General features: G+C 35.5%; 1 protein-coding gene across 4 annotated transcripts; it reads right to left on the bottom strand.

The window, feature by feature from the left end:
* Positions 1 to 7,468: 7,468 nt before the first annotated feature.
* Positions 7,469 to 20,138, bottom strand: gal3st1a (galactose-3-O-sulfotransferase 1a). 4 transcript variants are annotated; one of them, XM_038289980.1, is made up of 4 exons: positions 19,807 to 20,138; positions 14,592 to 14,706; positions 11,673 to 11,822; positions 7,469 to 9,282 (listed from the first exon to the last, which is right to left on the bottom strand). In XM_038289980.1, exons 3-4 carry the CDS (start codon positions 11,798 to 11,800, stop codon positions 8,136 to 8,138), a joined length of 1,275 nt encoding a protein of 424 aa, XP_038145908.1. In that variant the 5' UTR covers positions 11,801 to 11,822; positions 14,592 to 14,706; positions 19,807 to 20,138; the 3' UTR covers positions 7,469 to 8,135. The 4 variants fall into 4 exon arrangements, with proteins under 4 accessions (XP_038145908.1, XP_038145909.1, XP_038145911.1 ...); XM_038289981.1 differs by having other exon boundaries at positions 11,673 to 11,819; XM_038289983.1 differs by lacking the exon at positions 14,592 to 14,706.
* Positions 20,139 to 22,138: the final 2,000 nt, after the last annotated feature.

Below are 22,138 nucleotides of genomic sequence, written 5' to 3'. Positions count from 1 at the left end.
ATGATTAATTTGCATTATTAATAATTGTGTGTGACAGTTTCAGGTGTGCAACCAAGCGAGAGATTAAAGTATATGTCATAAGGAGGCCGCCACCTTTGAAATATAATTTAACTCTCTGCAGTCAGACTTTCCGTCCATCTTTTTCCATCAGAGATAGGTGTGAATCATCATCTAATAAATGATCAACAGGAACCAAAGGGTGGAGAGGAGTTATATTTACTTCACCAGGATTACTGATTATTTTGATCCAGAGGTCCTTAACCACCAGATATTCACACTGAAGAAAAATCATAAAAATAAAAAGCGTCTAGAGAAAGAAAAACAATAACAGTCTTGTGTTTTTCTGCCAAATAATTGGTAACAAATAAATAGCAAGCACTCTTAAGATGTTTGCTTTTTTCCACAGTGAGGTTTAGAGTCCTTAAAGGTCAAATCTGTATTCCAGGCTTTCATATCTTATCTGTTGTTGATGGGGTTTTTTTTAGCTCAGAGGGTAATAGGTTGCTTTTGTAACCATTTAACCTGCTGGTTGCTGCCAGAGCTTCTTTTTATTTGATTTTGTTTATCATAGAGATCTGAAAGTAATCATTTTTGGGAGTGGCATATAAGACTGCTAAAACACATGTGTTTATGCAGTTGTGTACCTCTAAAGTATGGGAATTTATGTTTACTATATCTCGTCGCTCTTGAGTCATATTTAAGTGTGGAACAAAAATGTGTAACTGAATATTTCACGCATGTAAACCTTTTTTGCTCCATTTCAAATGTGAATTAATAAAATTGATATTTTATTATTAGTTTTTCTTTATTACCTTTTTATTAGTTCATGTTTTTGCAGATATTTATAATCAAATAAATACAATGATTCTGTTTGTAATATGAATCAAAATCTAAATTGCCCTGAAAAGAACTACAGTGATGCTGATGAATTTAGCCAGCAGCAGACTGGATATAATTTCATGTAAACTGGACCTGCTGGTTTTGTTAAATGACTTTAAATGACTTTTTTTCCCCCTTCGGACTTTGATGCTCAGAAAAATCTCAGTATAACCTTATGCTGAACTCATGTAAAAACAACAGACAAACGGAAACTATTTAAACTATTGGTCAGACTTACCTATTCAAAATAACTAAACCAAATAAAGGTAATTTACCTCCCTAACAAAGCTAAACAGGAGAAAGAAAAAGCAAAGTTGACAGCTGAAGGCGTGGCTGGCTAAATGAAAAGGTCAAAGGCAGTGTGGTATATGTCATCTCCTCTAAACATGATCAATCTGCTTTTTTTTGCCTGCTGGCTCCAAAATTATAGGGAAACACAATCATAAATACTCCAGTCAAAGTGTAGAGCAGTTGCTACTTCAATGTACTTCAAAGTAAAACCCAAACGTTTTCCATATTATGTACATTTACTGCATAAATCACAAAATTTGCCTTTGCAAAATTCAGAAGTTTACATATGGCATTTAAATATAACCTAATTTGTTGTGATTGTCCAAATAATGATTTAATGACTTTGCAAACATCTGAAAGGTCAATTAACAGCATTTGAGTTAACCCAAAGCACACAGATCTTACAGCAACATCTCAGACATGCTGTTTCTTGATGTAAAATCTTGGGAAAACCTAAAAAAATCAGCCAAAAAATTCAATAAAAGAATTACGGACATTCTCTAGTCTGGTTAATCCTATAGTAAACTGTTGAGATGCCATTTAAAGAAAAGAATCATTCATTCTAAAATAACCATAAAAAGCCAGAAATCATTTTTTTTTTATTGCAGTTAAGACCTTAATGTTTTTATGTATGCTTTGGCTTTGATGAAACTGACAAAATACCCGAATATTGCTAACAATCCACTTACTTTCCAACATGATGGTTAGAGCACACGACCCATGTCTGGAGACCTTAGTCCTCGACAAGGCCGACCCGGTTTTGAATCTGAATCGTGGTCCTTTGCTGCATGTTTTCCCCTCTTTCATACCCCCTGTCCTGTCAGCCTACTGTCCAAAAAAAAAAAAAAAGTTGCCACTAGTGCCATAAAAACTATAAAAAAAAAACAACTAAAAGAATTGTGTGCCAAGCTGACCCATTTCTGGGGAAAATGCAAGAAATTATCAAAATGGTGAAAACAAAAGATAATAAATATAAACCCAAAAATGCAATAATACACACTCTGCAGTGGGAAGGCATAAGAGAGGTGAGATATGATGCTACACATGAACATATCAGTATCCATAACCTGAATGGTCATTTGCTTGTATCATGCCATCTCCTCTCTTACTTTTGATTAAGGTGCATAATGCTCTTTCCAAACAGGTGCATAAAAGCAGAGGAAAAAACACATATGCCCTGAAACATGCCTTAAAGGCATTGCTTCTCTTCTAGTTGCCAACTCAAACAATGTTAGGATAGCAGTCAACAACAGTTAAATGGTGACAGGTGAGCCAACATTAACTCTAAAACAGATGAGGCGGTAAAATGGACAGCACAAACAACAGATTGCAACAACCATATTAAAACTAGAAAAAGCTGTTTCGGAGAAACATCAAAGTGGGAATGCTTTTGCTGAATGAAAAAAGCTGAAATTACCTGAAGAACATATGAAAATGTGATAGGAAGTCATCAGAAACTTAAAACTGCAGAAAACAATTGAATCATCTGAAGATTTTGTAGGGTAGAATCATTTGGCAGTAAAATGGCAGAAAGAAACTCATCTTAAAAGCTGCACAGCCAAACCATACATGATATCAAAAAATGTCTTGAATGTGGGCACTAGAAGGGTCTTAATATAATGTCTCCCAAGTTTCTAGAAAAAATGTATAAAGAAATTTTGAAGGGGGGTTTACCTACTTTCCAGAAACATGTCAGGCGTGTTATGAATTAGCAGCAAACAGAAAAGCTTAATTCCTGTCCAGAAACAGAGCAGAATGAAGCCAAAGTTCACAACATAGGCTGAAAAGTATGAAATTAGCTGAAGTAGAAAAGAAATTACAAAGAAAAACTTTAATCTTATCTGGTTGAAGAAAAAATTAGTAGTTTAAGGATGGGAAGTAAAATGTTGAGGACGATGGTATTGAATAAGTATTAACATTTTGAAATCATATGTGGAAATGTCAAGACTTGGCAAAACAATTGGAAAATTATTTAAAATGTGTCGGTTGATCAGCATAAAGAAAACAGTGTCATCCTTAGACGATTGAAAATCTACAAACCTATGTGCAAGACTGACCATGAGAAGCAGAGGAAGGACAGAGAGAGAAGCTTATAGAAAGACAGCTAATACCACTTAAGGAGCTGAATTTATCAAAAAATTGAACCTGCATGTTACGAGCCGCTGTGGTAATGAAAGCTCCGTTGGCAGGCTTAGGCTGCATGTTACAAGGTTAGCAGATGCTTTATTACAGTGTAAATCTTAGAACCTGATTAAGAAATATGCACTGAGGTGTGTGGTCAACAGGCCTTGGTAGTGTAATTTGAAGAAATTGGTTGACTTTGGGTCATAGCTACAAGCCATACGGCACAATGAATGAGTGTATGTAAGGAAGAGGCTTTTATTTTGTAGGTTCCCTTTAGTCTTATTTTGAAAGTCTATCATGGATATGTGTCAAGGGAAGGGTCATGCCCAGCAGTGATATAGAATCCATTTCCAAATATGAAATCACTGGTTTTCCATGTTATTGGGTGAATAGATGCTGTATTAGAGCGTAAATGGGAGACTTTTATTGTGAAATTTGCTCTGGGGTATGTTTTGAAAAGGTCCCTAGAGTCTAATAGAAACAAGCTGGTAGAGTTTGGGTCATAATGCTGAGCCATTTGCATCAATTAATAGGGGAGTATAATATAGAGGCTTTTATTGTGTAGGGTCACTGGAGTCTTATTTTGAAAGTCTAGCAGGGTTGTGTGTTGAGAAAAGGGTCAGACCCAGCAGTGATACTTGATGACTTTCCAATCGTTAAATTACTCTTTTCCCCTGTTATTAGGGCAGTAGATAAAGTGGCAATGGGAGTCTTTTATTTTGAAATTTTCCATGGGGTGTGTTTTGAAAACCCCCTAGAGTCTCATTTTTTTTAAAAAGTGGTTGAGTTTGGGTCATAATGTTGAGCCATATGCTGGGAAAAAAATAATAGTTTAATTTAGGGGCTTTTATTTTGAAGGGTCCCCGGAGTCTTATTTTGAAAGTCTATCAGGGTTGCGTGTGAAGGGAAGGGTCATGGCCAGTAGTCATATTATATCCACTTCCTAATATTAAATCAGTGTTGTCTCCCTCCATTAGATTAAAATGTGCTGTTTAAAGTGGTGGAGGTAAAATCTCTTTGAAGCTCGGTTACCTTGACGACGTTAACGAGCCTGTCAGTGAGAGAGAGAAACGCGCTTCACTTTCGTTCCTTTCCTCTCAGGCTTTTTTGAATGGGAATAGCGGCTCCGAACAAACGAGTACTGAAGACAAACCGTAAATGGTATCTAAAAAATTCTTTCAGTCTAAGCGACAGCTATCCTTTGTCTCCGATTGGGGTAACTTTCATGGATGTAGCTCATTCACAACCTTAATGGGAAGGAGGAATAAAAAGGTTTGAGAAATCCTGCTGGTCTCATTGAATAACATGCAGCACAATGGTAGAGCAGAACTCTCAAAAGCAAAACTTTCCCTCCGAACAAACGAGCGGTGAGCCAAAACCGTATTAGGTATTCAAAAAATTCTTTCACCGTGAGCGTCAGCCATCTTTGGACTACAACTGGTGTAACTTTCATATTTCTACAATATTTCGTCTAGGCGTGGTGACGATGTAAAAAAGTGTATAATTGTCAAAATCTTGATTTTGGGGTTCGGACAGATTTGTTACCCCCGAACAAACCTTGTTCCTAGCTAAACGATAAAAGATATCGACACACTTCCTTCAATGTGAGTGCTAGGAAGGTCTGAGGAACAACTTCCACAAGGCTCATGTTGCTACGTCGAATGGTTCCCGAATGGGAGCGATACGAAAAAGTCTGTTTTTTTTTAATTTTCAGTTCGGATTTTCAGAGAGCTCTCATTGGCTTTCTATTGGGGAAGTGTGGACTTCTTCGTGGTCTGGGCCAAACTGTCGGAAAACCGTAAATGCCACACAAATGAGGGTTACATTTCCTGAATCCTGACAAAAATCCCTACGTTTTGATGTAAAATTTATCTAGATAGAGTAAAATATGAGCGAGTGAGTTGAAGCTGTTCGGCATGAGTGAAATGTTTGAAAACGCTAGAGTGGCACACACTAGCAGCTGAACATTCCGTCCATAGACTTCCATTATAAATTTGAAAATCTGTAAAAATTGTTTAAAAGTTTGAAGCTTCACTGAAGCAAAACTGTAAAAGTTAGCTGAAAGCCGAGTTAAACAGTAATAGCAGAAAGATACGGAAGCATTTTAAAAGTTGAATGGTGTTTCTAGCTGAAAGTATGCTGAAGTAGTTAAAGGGCAAAGTAGCTGAAGATTTAGTGGAATTTTTGAAGTTTTACATGCATTTCAATGGGGCCAAAAATCGCAGAAAAAGCTGAATATCGCAAAAACTACGAACAATATCTTTACCAAAAGTCATAGCATAACTCTCCTGAACAAGCTGAACGTTTTGATACCAAATTTGTTTAAATCAGCTGAAAACTGTTGAACTAGTTAAACGAAGAAAAACCTACTGAATAATAATAAATATAAACAGAAAAACAATAAGTGGGAATGCATAAGCATTCCCACTTGATAATGATGATATAAAAGTTTAAACATTATGATGATGTTTGTTTCCTGTATCAATCTCTCTATCAGATAAGATAGAATAACACCTAACTACGTCAACAGCTACACCTCCTCACTTAGATAAGAAATTCTGCCAAGTCTTTAGCAGCTCTTAGCAACTATCTAAAACACTATAGGATTATCTAGGACTCCTTGGCAGGAATTTTAGGCTAGGATAGTAGCTCTCTGAGAAGACTTAATATCAGTAGAGAAGACATAATATTAGTAAATAGTTAGTATATCAATCTGGAGAAATAAAAGAAATACATTAGAGACACGAGGAAACCATTCAATAGGAAATAAATAAAGGAAGAAATAAGTCCTTGAATGAATAATGAAGAAAACAAGAAATAAACACACCACACATAAATACAGATAATTTATCATAGAAAAGTAAATCAATACATTATATTACATTGCTGTAGGGTAATAAAAAATATATAAATGACTTTTTGCTGTTGATTTCTGTTTGGCAATGCAGGTTGTACCAGCAAGGTGGCATATTTTCATAAATGGAGTGATGTTTAACTTTGTTTTGCACTGTCAAAGCCTAGTAGAAAAAAAGGATCACTGTGAAAGTCTGGCAGAAAAAAAAAGAAAAAAAAAAAGAATGGTACAGCATCAAAAAAAGTGAAAAAGTTTTCTCTTTTATCAATAAGTAGAAATAATGATTTTAATACGGTAATTGAGATAGTTAAAAATAGGAAAGTTTACTCTGATTTAATGTTGATTTGATCCTTCATTGTATTTTGAATGCTGTTGGAAGTTATAATTGCAAGACAGTCTTACAGCAGCGAGTATAGTGAACAAAAATCAAAGTATGTAAATTTAAACTTTGGTTTTTTTTTTCCTCACATATTTTCTTCACAACAAAAAAATCTTCTTGGATATTATTTATAATCCACAGTGCTGAAGTTTGTTGCACTGTTGCCGTGCAATAAGAAGGTCCTGCTATGATCCTTAGTCTGAGGTCTTCCATGCATGGGTTTTCTCTGGGTACTCCAGCATCCTCCCACAGCATAAAATCATCACTATTAACTTATCTTGACTCCAAATTCCCTTAGGTGTGTGTTTATGTGTGCATGGTGTTGTGTCTCTATGTTGCCATGCGACGATGTGGCGACCTGTCCAGGATGTACCCTACTTTTTACCCAAAGTCTCCTGGAGATAAGCATCAGCCCTGACTGACCCTGAGCTGTAGCTGATGGATGGATGGATGGATGGATGGATGGATGGATGGATGGATGGATGGATGGATGGATGGATGGATGGATGGATGGATATATGGATGGATGGATGGATGGATGAATAGATGGATGGATGGATATTATTTGTTGTAGGAGAACTGTAGGAGAATCAGGTTACACATAAATTAATGAACAAATAAGTCCTTTAATAAATACTGAAAAAAGAAGGAAAAAAAACACCACACAGTGGGATTATCATAAAACAAATATATATGTAAATATAGAGAAACAAGGTTTTGCAGAGTGGTAAAAAAATTTAAATAATTTTTTTTTTGTAGATCTCCTTTCACAAATGCAGGATATGACAACAAGGCAGTATATAATCAATAATGTAGTAAACGTAAAAAAGTTTTTAACACTGTTATGCACTATTGAAGCACAACAAAAATAATGCTTATATATATATATATATATATATATATATATATATATATATATATATATATATATATATATATATATATATATATATATATATATATACAGAAGTCATAAGATAATATTAATATCAATTATCATTACCAAAAAATACCATAAGAGATAAAAAACATTTTTCCTGTGATTGCATAGAGCTTTTTTTCATACCATTAATTATATAATAACCTTGGTTTTAAAGTCCTTGAAAAAAAACTTTAAAGACATTTAACCATTAATATTATCATCAGGTACAAGTTCATCAAGAATATCTTAGTTTGAATTTTTTTCTGTTTTACTGTAATACTAGTATGTTTACCTTCAGTGTTTTCACCTCATATTTTCAACCTGCAGTCAGAATTATTACATAAAAGTAAAACTTTTCAATAAAGAAGTGAAGTTGGGATAAATAAATTCATTTTACATACAGATCTTTCTGTCTTAAAGATTTGGTTGGTATGGCAACAATATGATTTAATCAGTGAGATCTCTGACTTTATTGTGAGCCCATCAACTCACACATAGAAACGGAAAATGGTTACTTTTTCAAAACTGACCAGTTTTACCAATTCTACCAAAAAAGTTCATCAACTTGTACATTGAGACATCAAAACCTTTATAAAAGCACTGCCCTTCAGCCATCTATCAACCAAGCTCTGATGTTTTTCATCTTCTTTTGATGGTCTATTCACCACCTCATCATACACGCCTTGTCACCAATTAATGATATCCCGAACATGGCCCCACAGCTTAGTGATCCACAAGTTTACCCCCAGTTCTGTTAGATACTGAAGCTCCGGCGTCAACATCTTACGGCACAGCTTTTGATGGGCTTTGTCCACATTCTTCTTAAGGTTATAGCCCATGATAGATTTCTCCCCGATTGGTTGCCAGGGCTGCATGTCTGTCTCCTGGATGCTGCTGGAATCCACTGCATGGCCTCCCTCAATGCAGATTGATGCCATTTCTTTGTTTCTTCTTCGAAGTTCTGCCACATCCTTGGCCATACGCAGCCGTCCATAAGCATCTACCCTCTTCCAAAAAGTTTGGTTGAAGTGCTGGTATAGCTTCCAGTCAATGGCATTCCACTTAAGTGCCCTGGCCCTCAACTCAGGTGTAAGTTTTGACACAGTGGATCCCTTACGGGCGTTGAGCTTGAAGAAGAGCAAGTCATCCATGTCCCAGCAGAGAGCATCTTTGAGCAGGATTAATGATTCCTCAAAGTGTTCCACCAACATGACCAGATGGAAACGCTTAGAGATTAATCTGATTCCTTCTTCTACCCGTGGATCCTCAGGCTCCAGAGTGTTGTCCTGGCCAAAGTCAAAAAACAGCAGGTTCTTGAGATAGAAGGAATTGTAGCCCTCTAGGTCAAAGTAGCTGTGTGGGTCAAGCAGGAACTCCTTGAGCTTGTTGTCACCAGGTATCTTCCAGGTAAAAGGCGCCAGCCGGCCAAAATAGTGGAAAGATGATTCAAATAGTTCTGCCGGGTCCCTCAGAATGGTGATGTAGGTTGTGTCTAAAGGAAGTAGCTTTTCTATTTCTGCAGCATTGAATCGCATATGATTACAGATTATGTTGAAGCACATTCCAGGTTTGTAGTCTTTGACCTGAGAGCGCTGGAAAAAGGACGGATAGAAGAAATCATTTCTGCTGTCAGGAAAAGCAAATTGAAGACGGTGTTTCTCTCCAAAACGGAACAGGATGTTGAGAAAGGTGCTGCTGGCCGTTTTGTGGGTCTTCATGAACATTATGTCCACTTTAGGAGAGCATTGCTGACTAGAGTTGTTTTGTGATTTGGTGGCTGGTTTAGGGTAAAGATTGGATGGACTATGGGCACAGGAGTAAGGCACTGGGACCCTAGAGGGAAACATAAAAAATGCTGAGGAAAATATTTGGGAAATGTAAACACTGATACTGTACGTATATGCATTGCAGAAGTATGCAAGAAACTTAAGATAATCTATCACACATTATAGCCTGTCGTTCTATATATATATATATATATATATATATATATATATATATATATATATATATATATATATATATATATATATATATATATATATATATATATATATATGTATATATATATATATATATATATGTATATATATATATATATATATATATATATATATGTATATATATGTATATATATATATATATATATATATATATATATATATATATATATATATATATATATATATAACTATAAGTATAGAATAGAAAAGTAGTGACTTTCCAAACTAAGATTGAGGTTACATGTTATTTAGAGTCATTGCTAGAAAATGAACCTATACCCAAGTCTTCCTTTTACAGACTTTAACAGGTTTTATCGCATGATGCCTTGAGTCTGAATAGCTTTCCAGTTCCTTCTATAGAAATGTGTTCCTAAAGTATGACGCTTCAACCACCAATTTTCACCATTGTGTTGACGTCTTTTGCAATATGAGGTACAGGTTTCCACAACTCAGAATGTTTTGCATGTAGGTCAGTAGTAGTATCAGCAGACCAGAGCTGCACACTGCAAAAACGATCTAGAAATAAGTAAAAATTACTTATATTACATCTATTTACAATTAATTAAGTAGATTTCCCAATGGAATGAGTATTGTTACTCTTAGATAATCCAATAATATGCACTTGAAATAAATGGAGTTGGAGTGGTCCATGTTCTCGTCCTTCATTGTCGATGCGGCCATTCGTAGCTGTGGCCGTAAGGTCTCTGGTGCCTGTCGTGGCGGCAACCCCCGAACCTGGTGGTGACGCCCGGAAGTAAGGGATGCTGAAGAAGGAGGCCTACCTGGCCTTGTTAGCCAATGGAACTCCAGATTCAGCTGTGAGGTACCGGCAGGTCGGGGGGCAAAGCTCTCAATTTACCGGTCGGTCTATGCTCCCACCCTCACCCATGGTCATGATATCTAGGTAATGACCGAAAGGACAAGATTGCGAATAAAAGTGGCCAAAAGCTGTTTCCTTCACAGGGCGGCTGGGCGCACCCTTCGAGATTGGGTGAGGAGCTCAGTTACCCGGGAGGAGCTCAGGGTAGAGTCGTTGCTCCTCCACGTCGAAAGGAGTCAGCTGAGGTGACTCCGGCATCTGTTCCAGATGCTTCCTAGTCGCTTCCCTCTGGAGGTGTTCCAGGCATGTCCTATTGAGAGGAGACCTAGTGGAAGGCCCAGGACATGCCTCAGGGTCCCCCCAGAGCAGCTGGAGGAGGGGTGTGTGGATCGGGAAGTCTGGGCATCTCTGCTTTGACTGCTGCCTCCGCGGCCCAGCCCCCGGGGAAAGCGAAAGAAAAGGGAATGGAATGCACTTGAAATAAGACAATACAACTGTTTTTTTTTTATTTATCTAAATTGTCTTGTTCCATTGGAAAGGTGTCACTCTTACCTCCGCAATTCAAGAAAAAATGCACTTATTGTAAGAAAAAATTACTTATTTAGATTCAATTTTTTTGCATGCAGTGCATGCTTTCTTAAAGAGAAATATTGGCCTCACTCCTCCATTAAGGTCAAATCTTTGGAGCTTAAGGTCCTGATGGATCTCTGAAGCTCCTCCAGAATTAGTATCAACCTTTTTCTCTTCTGTCTATAATTCTCACTTTCTGTGTGGTCAGTTAATGTAGATGATCATATCTTGTTTGATTAGTTGTATCGGCTCTCCATTTTCTCAGGACTGAACAGAGTTCCAGAAGATGCTTCATGCTTGAGATATTATTTTATCATTAAAACCTCTCCACAGCATTATCACTGATCTCTCTGCTGTATGCCTTGGTATTCAAGGTTCTGTTTGTTCTCTAACACCTTCAGGAACAGTTGAATTTACACTGAGATTAAGTTACACACTGATGGACTCGGTTTACTTATTAGTTAATCATTGGTTGCACCGGATTTCACGTAGAAGAAACAGAAGAAGTGGGAAGAATACAAATACTTCCCTGTTTTTTTTAGAAAGATTTGAAAGCTGTATATTTCCTTGGAGGCAATGTAAATTAATCAAAAGATGCAACTTTGAAGTACAGATCATTGAGAGCCAAGTTGTCAGATTTCAAACTCTGCTGCAAAAAACATATATTTTAAAACATAGGGATTTAGAACCTATGTAAAAATACTCATCTTGACTAAACTGATTTAAAGAAAAATGTTGATTGAAACTGTGTGGAAGGCTTGAACTAGCCTGGCTGTAGTTAGAACTTTTTTTTTTATCAAATAAACAGAGGTGGGCACAGAAAGTCTTACTCAGGAGGGTTGAAGCTGATCTGTTGGATGGAGAAGCAGTAAAGCAGGATCATACAGCCTGTTAGAAGTGTTCCCAGGATGAGGCGTTTGTACATGGACCTCCACTGTCCCCCTTGCTTACCAGTCATGGTTCAGCAGGTGAAGACTCTACTTAAAGACAGAAATGACATTTTAATAGGTTATAATCCTTCATGCTGTTTTTCCTTCATACTCTCATGTTACAAAAAGCTTTGACTTCAAAAATTTTACTTTTTTCTGAAGTGATTAAACTTAATAGAGTATGAGGCTGAAGCACACAATGACGCCACTCTAAATAATTAACTCAGATCCTTCTCTGGAGATTTAATTAGAAAGTGACTCCACGGTTCTCTCGGTGCAATCTCAGTTCTCTGGTTTCAGAACGTCCTGAAAGAGAACCATAACCGTCTGGAGAAAAAAATTACATTGTAATAGCAAAGAAGAAGAGGATAGATGACTAAAGATTTTCTCACTTTTGAAAAATTGCATTAAGCGGAAACATAACTTGAAAATCACTTCATGTTAAAATCAATAAATCATAATACAACTTTAAAAAAAACCCACACAATACAAAGTAATCTGTTTTGGAGTGTAGTACCACCATGGATTGTAACTGAAGCTGCACAGGAACATGAGCCAGCAGGTGGGACATGAACTCACAGTTCACGTTTTTACATTCAGCTGTCTCTGTAGGCAGGAACTCCAACGGCTTCATATCACTTGGTGCCCCTCAGGCAAAAGGCATAAGGTAGACCATAAAATTATTGACACTCGCCAAAGTTTATAAAAGAATATATGGTGCTTGTGTCTTGAAATGAAAAGCCTTGTCCTGCCTATCAAAGAATAAATAATGCACTACAGTGGAAAATGATATAGTGATCTGTCCTGGAGGCTGGTAAGGTGAGCTACCTGCTGACTTAGCAAACACACTGATGACACCAAAAGTACCGCTTTAGAGGACTTCGACATAGAACTAGGATTTGGTAAATACTCTACATATGGCTTTGTTTTCAGATTTGACTTTCTTTTCCAAAGGAAAAAAAGGTTTTATTAACAATAAATACTACAAAAGTAAACTATCTTGTTTGGTTCAACAAAATGTTGGAAGCAAATACTGAATAAAGGGCCTTTTATTTTGATTTGATTAAGGCAAAGTTAAGCTAGGAAACCTTTGGTGGTAACATAAGCTTGTTACCACAATATTTCTTACGCATGCATATTTCATATACCTGTAAAAAAAATCTGTGCAACTTTTTACTGCATTGGAAAATGAAAAGGTTGATATGATTTAGCTGAATCTGGGCATCTTGTTTATCAATGTGTCACAAAGAGATATTATTAGACATTAGTTTAATTGACATTTATTAAAAAGGTGGTTTTCTGAGAACAGGTAATAAAACATGCATTTTCTTTTCTTTCTAAATAAGAATTATACATTAAAATAACATTCATTTAACTGTTTTTAGGATAACATTGAAATAAATGTTACTGCTTAAATGTAAAATAAACAGTAGGATACATTTCTAAGCAGCAACTCTACATACAACCAGTACCTCACGTATCAAGTGACCTGTTGTTTATTGGACAGCAGGCAACAATTAAAAATGTCTCATCAACCATAATAGATCTGAATATTATTGCGGGAATAAAGTCCTGATTTTAAACATACTAAAGCAGCTTTAGGTAATGGTAAGGCAAGTTGGATAAAACAGTACAAAAAGCCTACGTTTATAATAACCTACAGTTATGTTATTGGTTTAGCTTTAAACTTCTAAATATCATGTGAAGCTATACTGTATTACACAATTTGTGCTTATTGAAGAAGGATAATTATTTGATAAATAATCCATTGATGAGTTTTATATTTAGTTAATAAGTCCCTTTCTCCAGTTTCAAGGATACGCTTTCTTCACTTGTATTTAATCTCTTCCGAGATTATGATCACCTAAATCACCTTAATTAACTATTTCTATTCATTGTAGTTTGGATAAATGTTGATTTCTACCTTAAAGGTGCCTTTTAAAAGAAAAATTAATGCAGGTCCAACTTAAATGAGTTGCATAAATTGCTGCATTTTTTTTTTTTCCGAGCATGTTTTTGATAGAAATCTGGATTTTTTACTGTTTATAAAACAGATCTAGATTAAATCTGATCTAGATTAAAAACCCTGGTTGATGAGAAAATAGTATTTGCATCTTAATTAACTCTTAAAAGTTGTGCTGTATTTCAAAAAATGGCAGGTGTTTCTTGGTTAAAGTGTGTTATATATAAAGAGTGATGTCTAAATTTAAACTATGTCCAAGGTCAGATGAATATATAAAATATATAAATAACACACTGATAGTGATATTTTCAAGCTTTTATTTTTTTGTTAAATTTGATAATTGTTCTCTGTTCCTAAGTTAATTAAAATAAGATAAATGTAGAATTATTAGCTTAACATAAAAACAATCGTAACACAGAAATGAGTAGTATTTTTAATACTTGGTTTAATATTTTATTTTGAAAAGGTACTTTTAATCTGACGGAAGAGCCTTGGAACACATACTTCTTTTTTTTATATGTATAAATATGAGTGTATTTTTCCGATCAGATAGAACATAATCCAGACCCTTTTTTTTTTATATCTTTATGGTTATATTGATGAGTAATGAACTCACCAACCTTAATTAGTCATTTATGACATATATCTCTCTTATCTTTTCAGTCACAAATAAAAATTCCAGCCTAACCGTTGCCTTAACTTCCTCCAAAACCAACTCCCTGTCTGTTTCGCCCAGTAAAGGCTTAGGACTTAATATAGAAAAATGCCAGCCATTACACATAAATAAACACATTGAAAAAAGAGTTAATGTAGTTTTTTACTTCAGTAAAAATGTTAAGTGTTTGTAAGTTTATTACATTTTTCTGTCTGTACGTCAGTGTGAATTTTGAATGTCTTTCCGAAGGATCTTTCGTTCTGCATGAGTAGTTTCAGCCAAACTGGGCAATTGGCTGGACGTGTTGATTCCCTCACCTTTTAAGAGATAAAAAGATAAGAATTAAATGAAGCAGCTGAATAAAAAGAAGGTCAACCAAAATGATAAATTATATACTTCAAAAATCAATAAACAGAAGACAAAGAGTTAGTTAAAAAAAGAAAGGTCATTGTTACAGGAATTAGTGAGCATTATCTCCTCATCCATTCTAGAGAAAAAGAAACAAATATAATCCCAGCAATTTGAAGAAAGAAAATAATAAAGTTCATTAGGAAAATACTTTTTCTTTTAAAGAGGCAAGTGTAGTTAGCAGTTTAACAGAGTGTTATTAATAAATATATGTAGAAGGATAAATGGAGGATTGCCTCCATTGTATAATTATAACCAGAAATAAAAAAATTTATTTCTATTTGGGTTTATGAAAACTTTTTATTTTTATATTTACAGCTAAATGCGTGGCAGTAATTACGCTTTCATTAAACAGAACTGTTTTGTTCCTGCAGTGCAGAAACATTCATCTTAGTTTAAAACAAGTATGGCTCAAACAAGCCTTTCAGAGCGACCTAGGAAAAAATTATGTGTACAGTTGTAAATTTTTATGAGTAACTTATCTGATCTAGATATAGACAAAAAGAAATAGTCAAAAGTTTGACTAAAACAGATTTCAGGGTCTTCCTCCCTGTAAGCTGGACCATCTGAGCCAAGCGGTTTATCTGATTATTGCTGGGGCTGCCTTAAAATGCAGTCAACAGTTCTTTTATTGACACTTTGTATTCATTCTGGAAAAAGGTTTAAGTTTTTTCTCTTTTACAAAAAGAAAAAACGTATTTCAGCAGAGCTTTGGTAAACTTACTATGAAAGTGTCAGCACTGCTAGGAAATATTTTACTCTTGTCCTTATTATTGATAAAGATATCTATGGATTACAATATAGTTCAACTCTAACTCTAAAGCTTTTTTATAATTTAGCAGTTCATTTATTAAATGTACATTAATGCCTTTTGGCACTTTTGTTAAGAAAGCTATTTGTCTTAACTGAAAGCTACTTAATGTTTCAGTTTACACATTTATGTATACCGGTAATTGTATTGGTGGGTTCATATTTTTTTTTATTAGAAATAAGGTAAAAGAAGGAAGGCATGTCAGTGGAACGGGAAGGTGTTTCAGAGAAACAGGAAGGCATTGCATTAAACCAACATGTATCATTATTACTTCCAGTTTTCTATTTCTTCCTGTTCTCCTTATTACTCCTGCATTTTTCCAATGTTATAAAAGTGAATGCCCATATTACTTATTTTACACGTTTCTTAATATATGTATTTATCATCATTTTAAATTCATCTTTACCTGAAGGCATCACATACTCTACATTTTTAGATTTTAAAGTCTGTAAAGCCAGGAAGTCTTTATTGCCTTCCATTCCCACATAATCTGGAACCCAAACAAATTCGGCTGATATTTTCCTTAAATCTAATCTATATGAAATAAAACAAACCTTGTAAATAACATCTTTCATACTTAATAAGGATACTGTTCTCTCAGTATTTACATATATTTGATCATTCTGTTTATATCTATTGTAAAGGTTATTGCCTCTAATTAAACGGAATACACTGATAAATCATCTGTTGTACTTTTCCACATTCCTACATTAAGATGAAGGATATAAACAACTCATCCAGAGTATCCTAATTCAGGATGTTTTGAGCCATCTGTTAATATTTAGTCTACCTATATAGGAATAATAATTGAATTATAATTGAACTTTATTGATCTCACACTTGAGAAATTCCCTTGAGGAGCTGTGGGCTGCCATTGTGCAGCGCTTGGGGAGCAATCTTGGATTAAAGGTCTTGCTCAGGAACCAAGAAAGCAAACAAGTGGGGATTTAAACGGGTATTTGCAAATTTCTCAGTGAACAATCACACTGCTTTAACCACTAGGCCAACAATCCCCACCTATATGTGTCTTATGAAGCTATTTTTGTACTAAAAAGCTTATATTTTTATTCATTTATGTAAAGACAGATCAACAGATGGATTAATAACTAACCAGTAAAGAATACACAATTAAGGCACTGTTGAACGTAAATCTATTACCTATAACCCAGCATGTTGAGCTTTAAAATTGTTAATCTATCCATCCATCCATTTTCTGTCACGGTCTATTCCAGCTGCAGCCGCAAGGCATGCTGGTGCCTCTCTCCAGCTGTCTTTGGGCGAGAGGCGGGGTACACCCTGGACAGGTCACCAGTCCATCACAGGGCAACACAGAGACAAACAGGACAAACAACCATTCATGCACACACTCACACCTAAGGAGAATTTAGAGAAACCAAATAACCTAACAGTCATGTTTTTGGACTGTGGGAGGAAGCCGGAGTACCCGGAGAGAACCCAGGCATGCTCAGGGAGAACATGCAAACTCCATGCAGAAAGACCCTGGGTCGGAAATCGAAACCGGAAACTTCTTGCTGCAAGGCAAGGCACTGTGCAGCCCATTGTTAATCCACCCAAAACTAAAAATGTCTGTTAAAAATAGTTAACAGGGATGTTGGAAATAAAGTAAAACAGACATTTTCAGTTTAGCTGTTGTATTATTGGACTTGTCCTTTACTATTAACCCAATTTATGAACATTTGTTTAATTATTTGAAGTTCTAAAGGCATTTCCCCCATTGCATCTTGAAATGCTATAATGGGTGATGTTCTAAATATCCCACAGCAAATTTGAAGAGCCTTTGATTGATCTACTGTATGTCTAGTAGCTAATGCCAATAATCAGGATTTGATCTCTTAATAGATATAATGATATAGATGTAACATATATGGATGGAGCACCAAAAAAACTACTCAAGTAACTCAAGACTGACACAACTTCATCATACTTTTACTCAAGTAAGAGCAAATACTATTTGGTAAAAGGCTACTAAAGTATTGACTGATTATAACTGATATTTATTATATAAAGACTGAGGAAAATGTTTAGTTATTTGCAAATTATGGTATGGTAAGACTATAATAAAGAGATTAAGCAAAGCTGTTTTTTGTAAGAAATATGCCACACTTGTTTATTAACTCTGATCGACCTGCACTTAATTCACCTGATAATGTTATCATAACAGAGGGCAAATAAGGTAACCAGTCAAACGTTAATCTCATATTTTGGCTGTTTCTAAAACAGTTTCTAAAACAAACCATAAATATTTTAAATATTTCAAACACTGTTTTTTTTTTTAAGTTAATTTACTATTATTTCTGGGAATAATGGATAACTGCAATAAACTCAGCAAAATATTTAGCATTAAGTAAAATACGTTTTTATATCAGTAAACTACATTGGATGTACTCCCTAATTATTTTAAATCAATTCCATCCCTACAGCTTTATGCTATCTGCCCATTTTTTTCCACTCAGAAATACAGACTCAATTTCAAAAAAGTGTATGAATATGTTGACCTGAATTTTTACTCTACTCCTTAAGTTGGGTCTAGTAAAACTGCTTTTTTTATTTTTATTTTTTGGCTTCTTGAAGTAGTAAACACCATGGTCAAGTTTAAATGTTTTTATTATGTGACATGGATGATCTATATTACTTAAACTGAAGTGGCCCAAATGAATTATAGGATAAAATAAAATTAATAATATCCAGAGTAAACTTTTTAACCTTCAAAGTTCCTCTCAGGAGTACATTTAGAGAAGACTTTTCCCTGTATTTTATGAAAACCAGCGCAGATTTTGATGTTCAAACCGTTATATAAATCCATCAGCCAGTCATCCCTCCACCTATAGACTGAAAAATGCTTCAAACACAATTCCTGAATCTTGGGTCTTTCAAACACTGAGCTACCTGTGTAAATCTCAAAGACCAGACATCATCACAGCCCGCACCGATCTACATGATCTAATTCTAAACTCACCAAAGACCGCTCTGAATTTTACCTCCAACTCAATTTAAAAAAGGGTTTTCATGTTAAACTAAACTAATTCTACATATATTTAGTTTCCTCTGTTCACCTCCGAGTATCTATGAAAAATGTTGCCCTCGATTGAGACCGGAAAATCTTCTACAGGAAAACAGTATTTAGATTTTGATATTTTAAGTATCTTTTTCAACAAACTCTGATCTTACCAACTAAATAGTTCTACATTATTAATAGTGTTACTTTACTGTTGAAAAAGCTTGTTCTAATGCTGTTTAAAGAGTAAGGCTTTTATCCTAAGATTCTTATTTTTCTCGCTCAATGAGAGGATACCATGCATATAAACACGACGCAACCTTCTGGCTTTAATGGCTCAGGTTGACTGGAGCTAAAAAGGACTCTATAATTCTTCTATTACCCCAATAATTTAGAAAAAAAAATACATGTAAAACTTTATGCTACTAACATAAAGTGAACTATAACTGCAGCTGTAATACTACAAGAATAATCACATTTCAGTTTCATTTTCAAGAACTCATTTCATTATATTTTTTTTCTATAAAGTCTCTTGACAGACAAAAGATAATAATTTAGAAGTTGTTCACCAGAGAAATGCTGGTTGTATGAAAAATATTTGGTTGACTTGGACTTTTGACTTTTTCCCTCAAATATTATGAATGTCCTGTTACTTAGCCTCCGAATATTACAACGGAAAAATAAATATATACAGAAATAAATGCTCAATAAAAAGTATATTAAATTCTGCCTTAAATTTGTTGTTGTCAAAGGTAATTTTAATCTGAAAAAGTAATCAACAGAATTGATGACCTCTTGGATTAAATATTAACTACACAGTTGTGTCCCAGGGTAAAAACAAAAAAGTAACAAGGGAGTTTCTCTCACCTGTTGGGCGGTGGTGGTGGTGGTGGTGTGTGTGTGTGTGTGTGTGTGTGTGTGTGTGTGTGTTTGTGGTTGGGGGGTTGTTTTAATTAAGTTATTTTAATCCTGAGGCATTCAAATCTTGTTAATCAGATTTTGTCAAAACTCTATCATACCTATGAAACCTACCATACTTTTTTGTGGTAATCAAAATAGATGAATATTGCTTCAACAATGTATGTCCAAAGTACGTCCAAATTTCATGCATTGACAGCCTAAAAAGTAGCATCATATTTGAAAGCAAAAAAAAAAAATTATAATATAATATATAATTCTTACCCTTATAAATGTATCCCCCAAAAAAGCAGTGAAGTTGTAATTTTCTTTCTGCGTCCAGCTCCAGATGATGCTAATCCTATTCTTAAGGCTCCCAGTGTGTCTGATCCTAACAGACTCATTCTGACTCCTGTGCTCTTCTCATCATATGTCCAAATCCCCAGCTCTAATTCGTCTGCTTCTCATTTTCCTCCCGTCTCTCTGCCTGCACACCTGATGCCTCTGTGCTGTCCTTTACCGCCTCCCTCCACTTTTCAATTCCAAAACTGTTCCTGCTGAATAAGGCACTGCAGGGAGGCTCATCTAGCCACCTGTGACGTCAGAGTTTTTCTGTCAGGGGACATGCACAAGTCAGTGAGCGTGAAAAGAGAAGAAGGAGGGAAGGGAGAGTGAGCAGGAGGGAGGGAGGGGAGGGAGAGGCTGTATATAGTCCCTATTCTGTGTCAACACACAGAGGGCCATTGATTGTGGACACTGAAGTCTGAGCAGCATGCTGATAGGAGGGGAGAAAAAAGGCAGAAAAAGAATAAATGCAGAAATCCAAAGCATGAAGGCCCTAATTGTTCCAGCTGATCAAGACTGTACTGTCTGCCATCTCAGATGCTTATTTAGCAAGCTGAAGCTCTGGATGTGGTAGGATAAATAGAAAGAACTGCCTTTACATCTTGTATCTTGATCAGAAGAATATATGGAAGATCACATCCTGGTCCCCGATGTCACAGTAATGTGTAAAAGCTGACATCCTAACTATAAGTGTTCATTGTTTAAACTGGTTAGTAATATTTTTTTAAATAAATGAAATCCTGATATATTTCTGTTTACACAGGACCTGGCTACCACACTGAAGTTACCACACTTCATGAACTGCCTCAAATTCCCCAAAAACATTTATTCTTTTCTTTTTTTTTTTTGAGAGCATCTTTCAAAAAATCAGGACTGTGTGTTGTTCAAACGACTTAAGCCTCCCTCAATCTTGATCTGAGTTTCTAAACCACTCTTGGTCATCTGAAGGAAGGTTTTCATATTGTGTGTACTGACAAGAAGCATGTAACACGAACACATATATACTATGTATATACCTTCTCCAAGGGGAAGCTTTTCGTGTTTCACTTAACGGTTTATGTGCTTATCCATTTGATAGTTCCTTTTTTTATATTAAGATATGATGTATATTGTTTCTCACAAGGTTTTATTATTCCTAAATACAATTTTGTGTAACCAACTTCCCTATTAGGACACCTAAAAAGTAAACAGTCCAACAGTCCCTCTGTCTGCAATTTAATCTCATTACAAACACAGCTGTTGTTCAGATAAAAACCATAGCTGAAGATCTTGGGGAAAACAAATGGCGCTGCACATTAGGCTGAATCCATCATCTCCACTGCACACCATGGTGGTGGCGCCATCAGCATACTCAGCAGGGAGCGGAACGCTGGTCAGAGCTGAGGGTAGATGGTGCTAAATGCAGGATGTTCCTGAAAGATTGAACTATTAAAACCTGTCTTCACTTAAGAGTGAAAAATGGGAACATTTAAAAACACAAAGCTGGGAAATGGTGTAGATAACAAATATTCACTATTGGAGTTGTACTGCAGGAATTTGTTGCATTATTTTTAAACGCAACAAATAGAGTACCATCCACATTTTGATTTTAAAAACCCTCACACAGCTGTTTGAAACTGAGTGATAAAGGTTATAGACTCTGGGTGCAGATGAATGCACCAAGGGTCTTTAAAGAGCCCAGTCAAACCCAGATCCACAGGTTCTCCAACTGAGAACCAAAGCCAAAGCAATCTCAGTTTCAAAATAGACCAATTTTCCTGATTAAAATCCCAAATAGTCAACTTGTATTTGCAGTGAAAGGAATAGAATAGAATTTGATTTTTTTTTTTTTCATCACATCAGGCCACCATTTTCCAAGCAATTGGCCTATACGGGGCGACCTTAGCCTTATTAGCACCACGTTCTAACCATCTCAGCTTACTGGCTAATTGAGTAATGATGTTATTGCGGTAAAAATATCTTAAAACAAAATGCAGGAGTATAAATGTTATTGCAAGGCATTGTATGAGCTCTAATACGCAAGAAATATATACATAGCATGTGTAGATGCTGCTTTTAAATATGACTTATGTAGGACTGTAGTACTTCAGTGAAGGATAAGTATTTCACTGTGACTGATGAACCTGTTTGGTTGTGCATGGACTCATTTTGCCACATGCAACCACAATGCCAATACACCCCGACTCCATTTTCCTTTTCATGAGGCTTGGGTTCCTAGAAGACAGACTCTATATTGCTCATCCCACATTAGTCAAGCTAGTGCACAACACTG

The sequence above is a fragment of the Cyprinodon tularosa genome, unplaced genomic scaffold, assembly GCF_016077235.1.
Source record: "Cyprinodon tularosa strain WSP-4 unplaced genomic scaffold, ASM1607723v1 ctg275, whole genome shotgun sequence".
Classification (NCBI taxonomy): domain Eukaryota; kingdom Metazoa; phylum Chordata; class Actinopteri; order Cyprinodontiformes; family Cyprinodontidae; genus Cyprinodon; species Cyprinodon tularosa.
Note: the sequence above shows the minus strand (reverse complement) of the source record. Positions and strands in the feature narration are given on the sequence as shown.

Coding starts and splice junctions, on each gene's coding strand:
- gal3st1a (XM_038289980.1), bottom strand. CDS start 11,800: ATGACTGGTAAGCAAGGGGGACAGTGGAGGTCCATGTACAAACGCCTC. Junction 9,283..11,672: donor ATCAGCTTCAACCCTCCTGA/GTAAGACTTTCT, acceptor GTTTCCCTCTAG/GGTCCCAGTGCCTTACTCCT.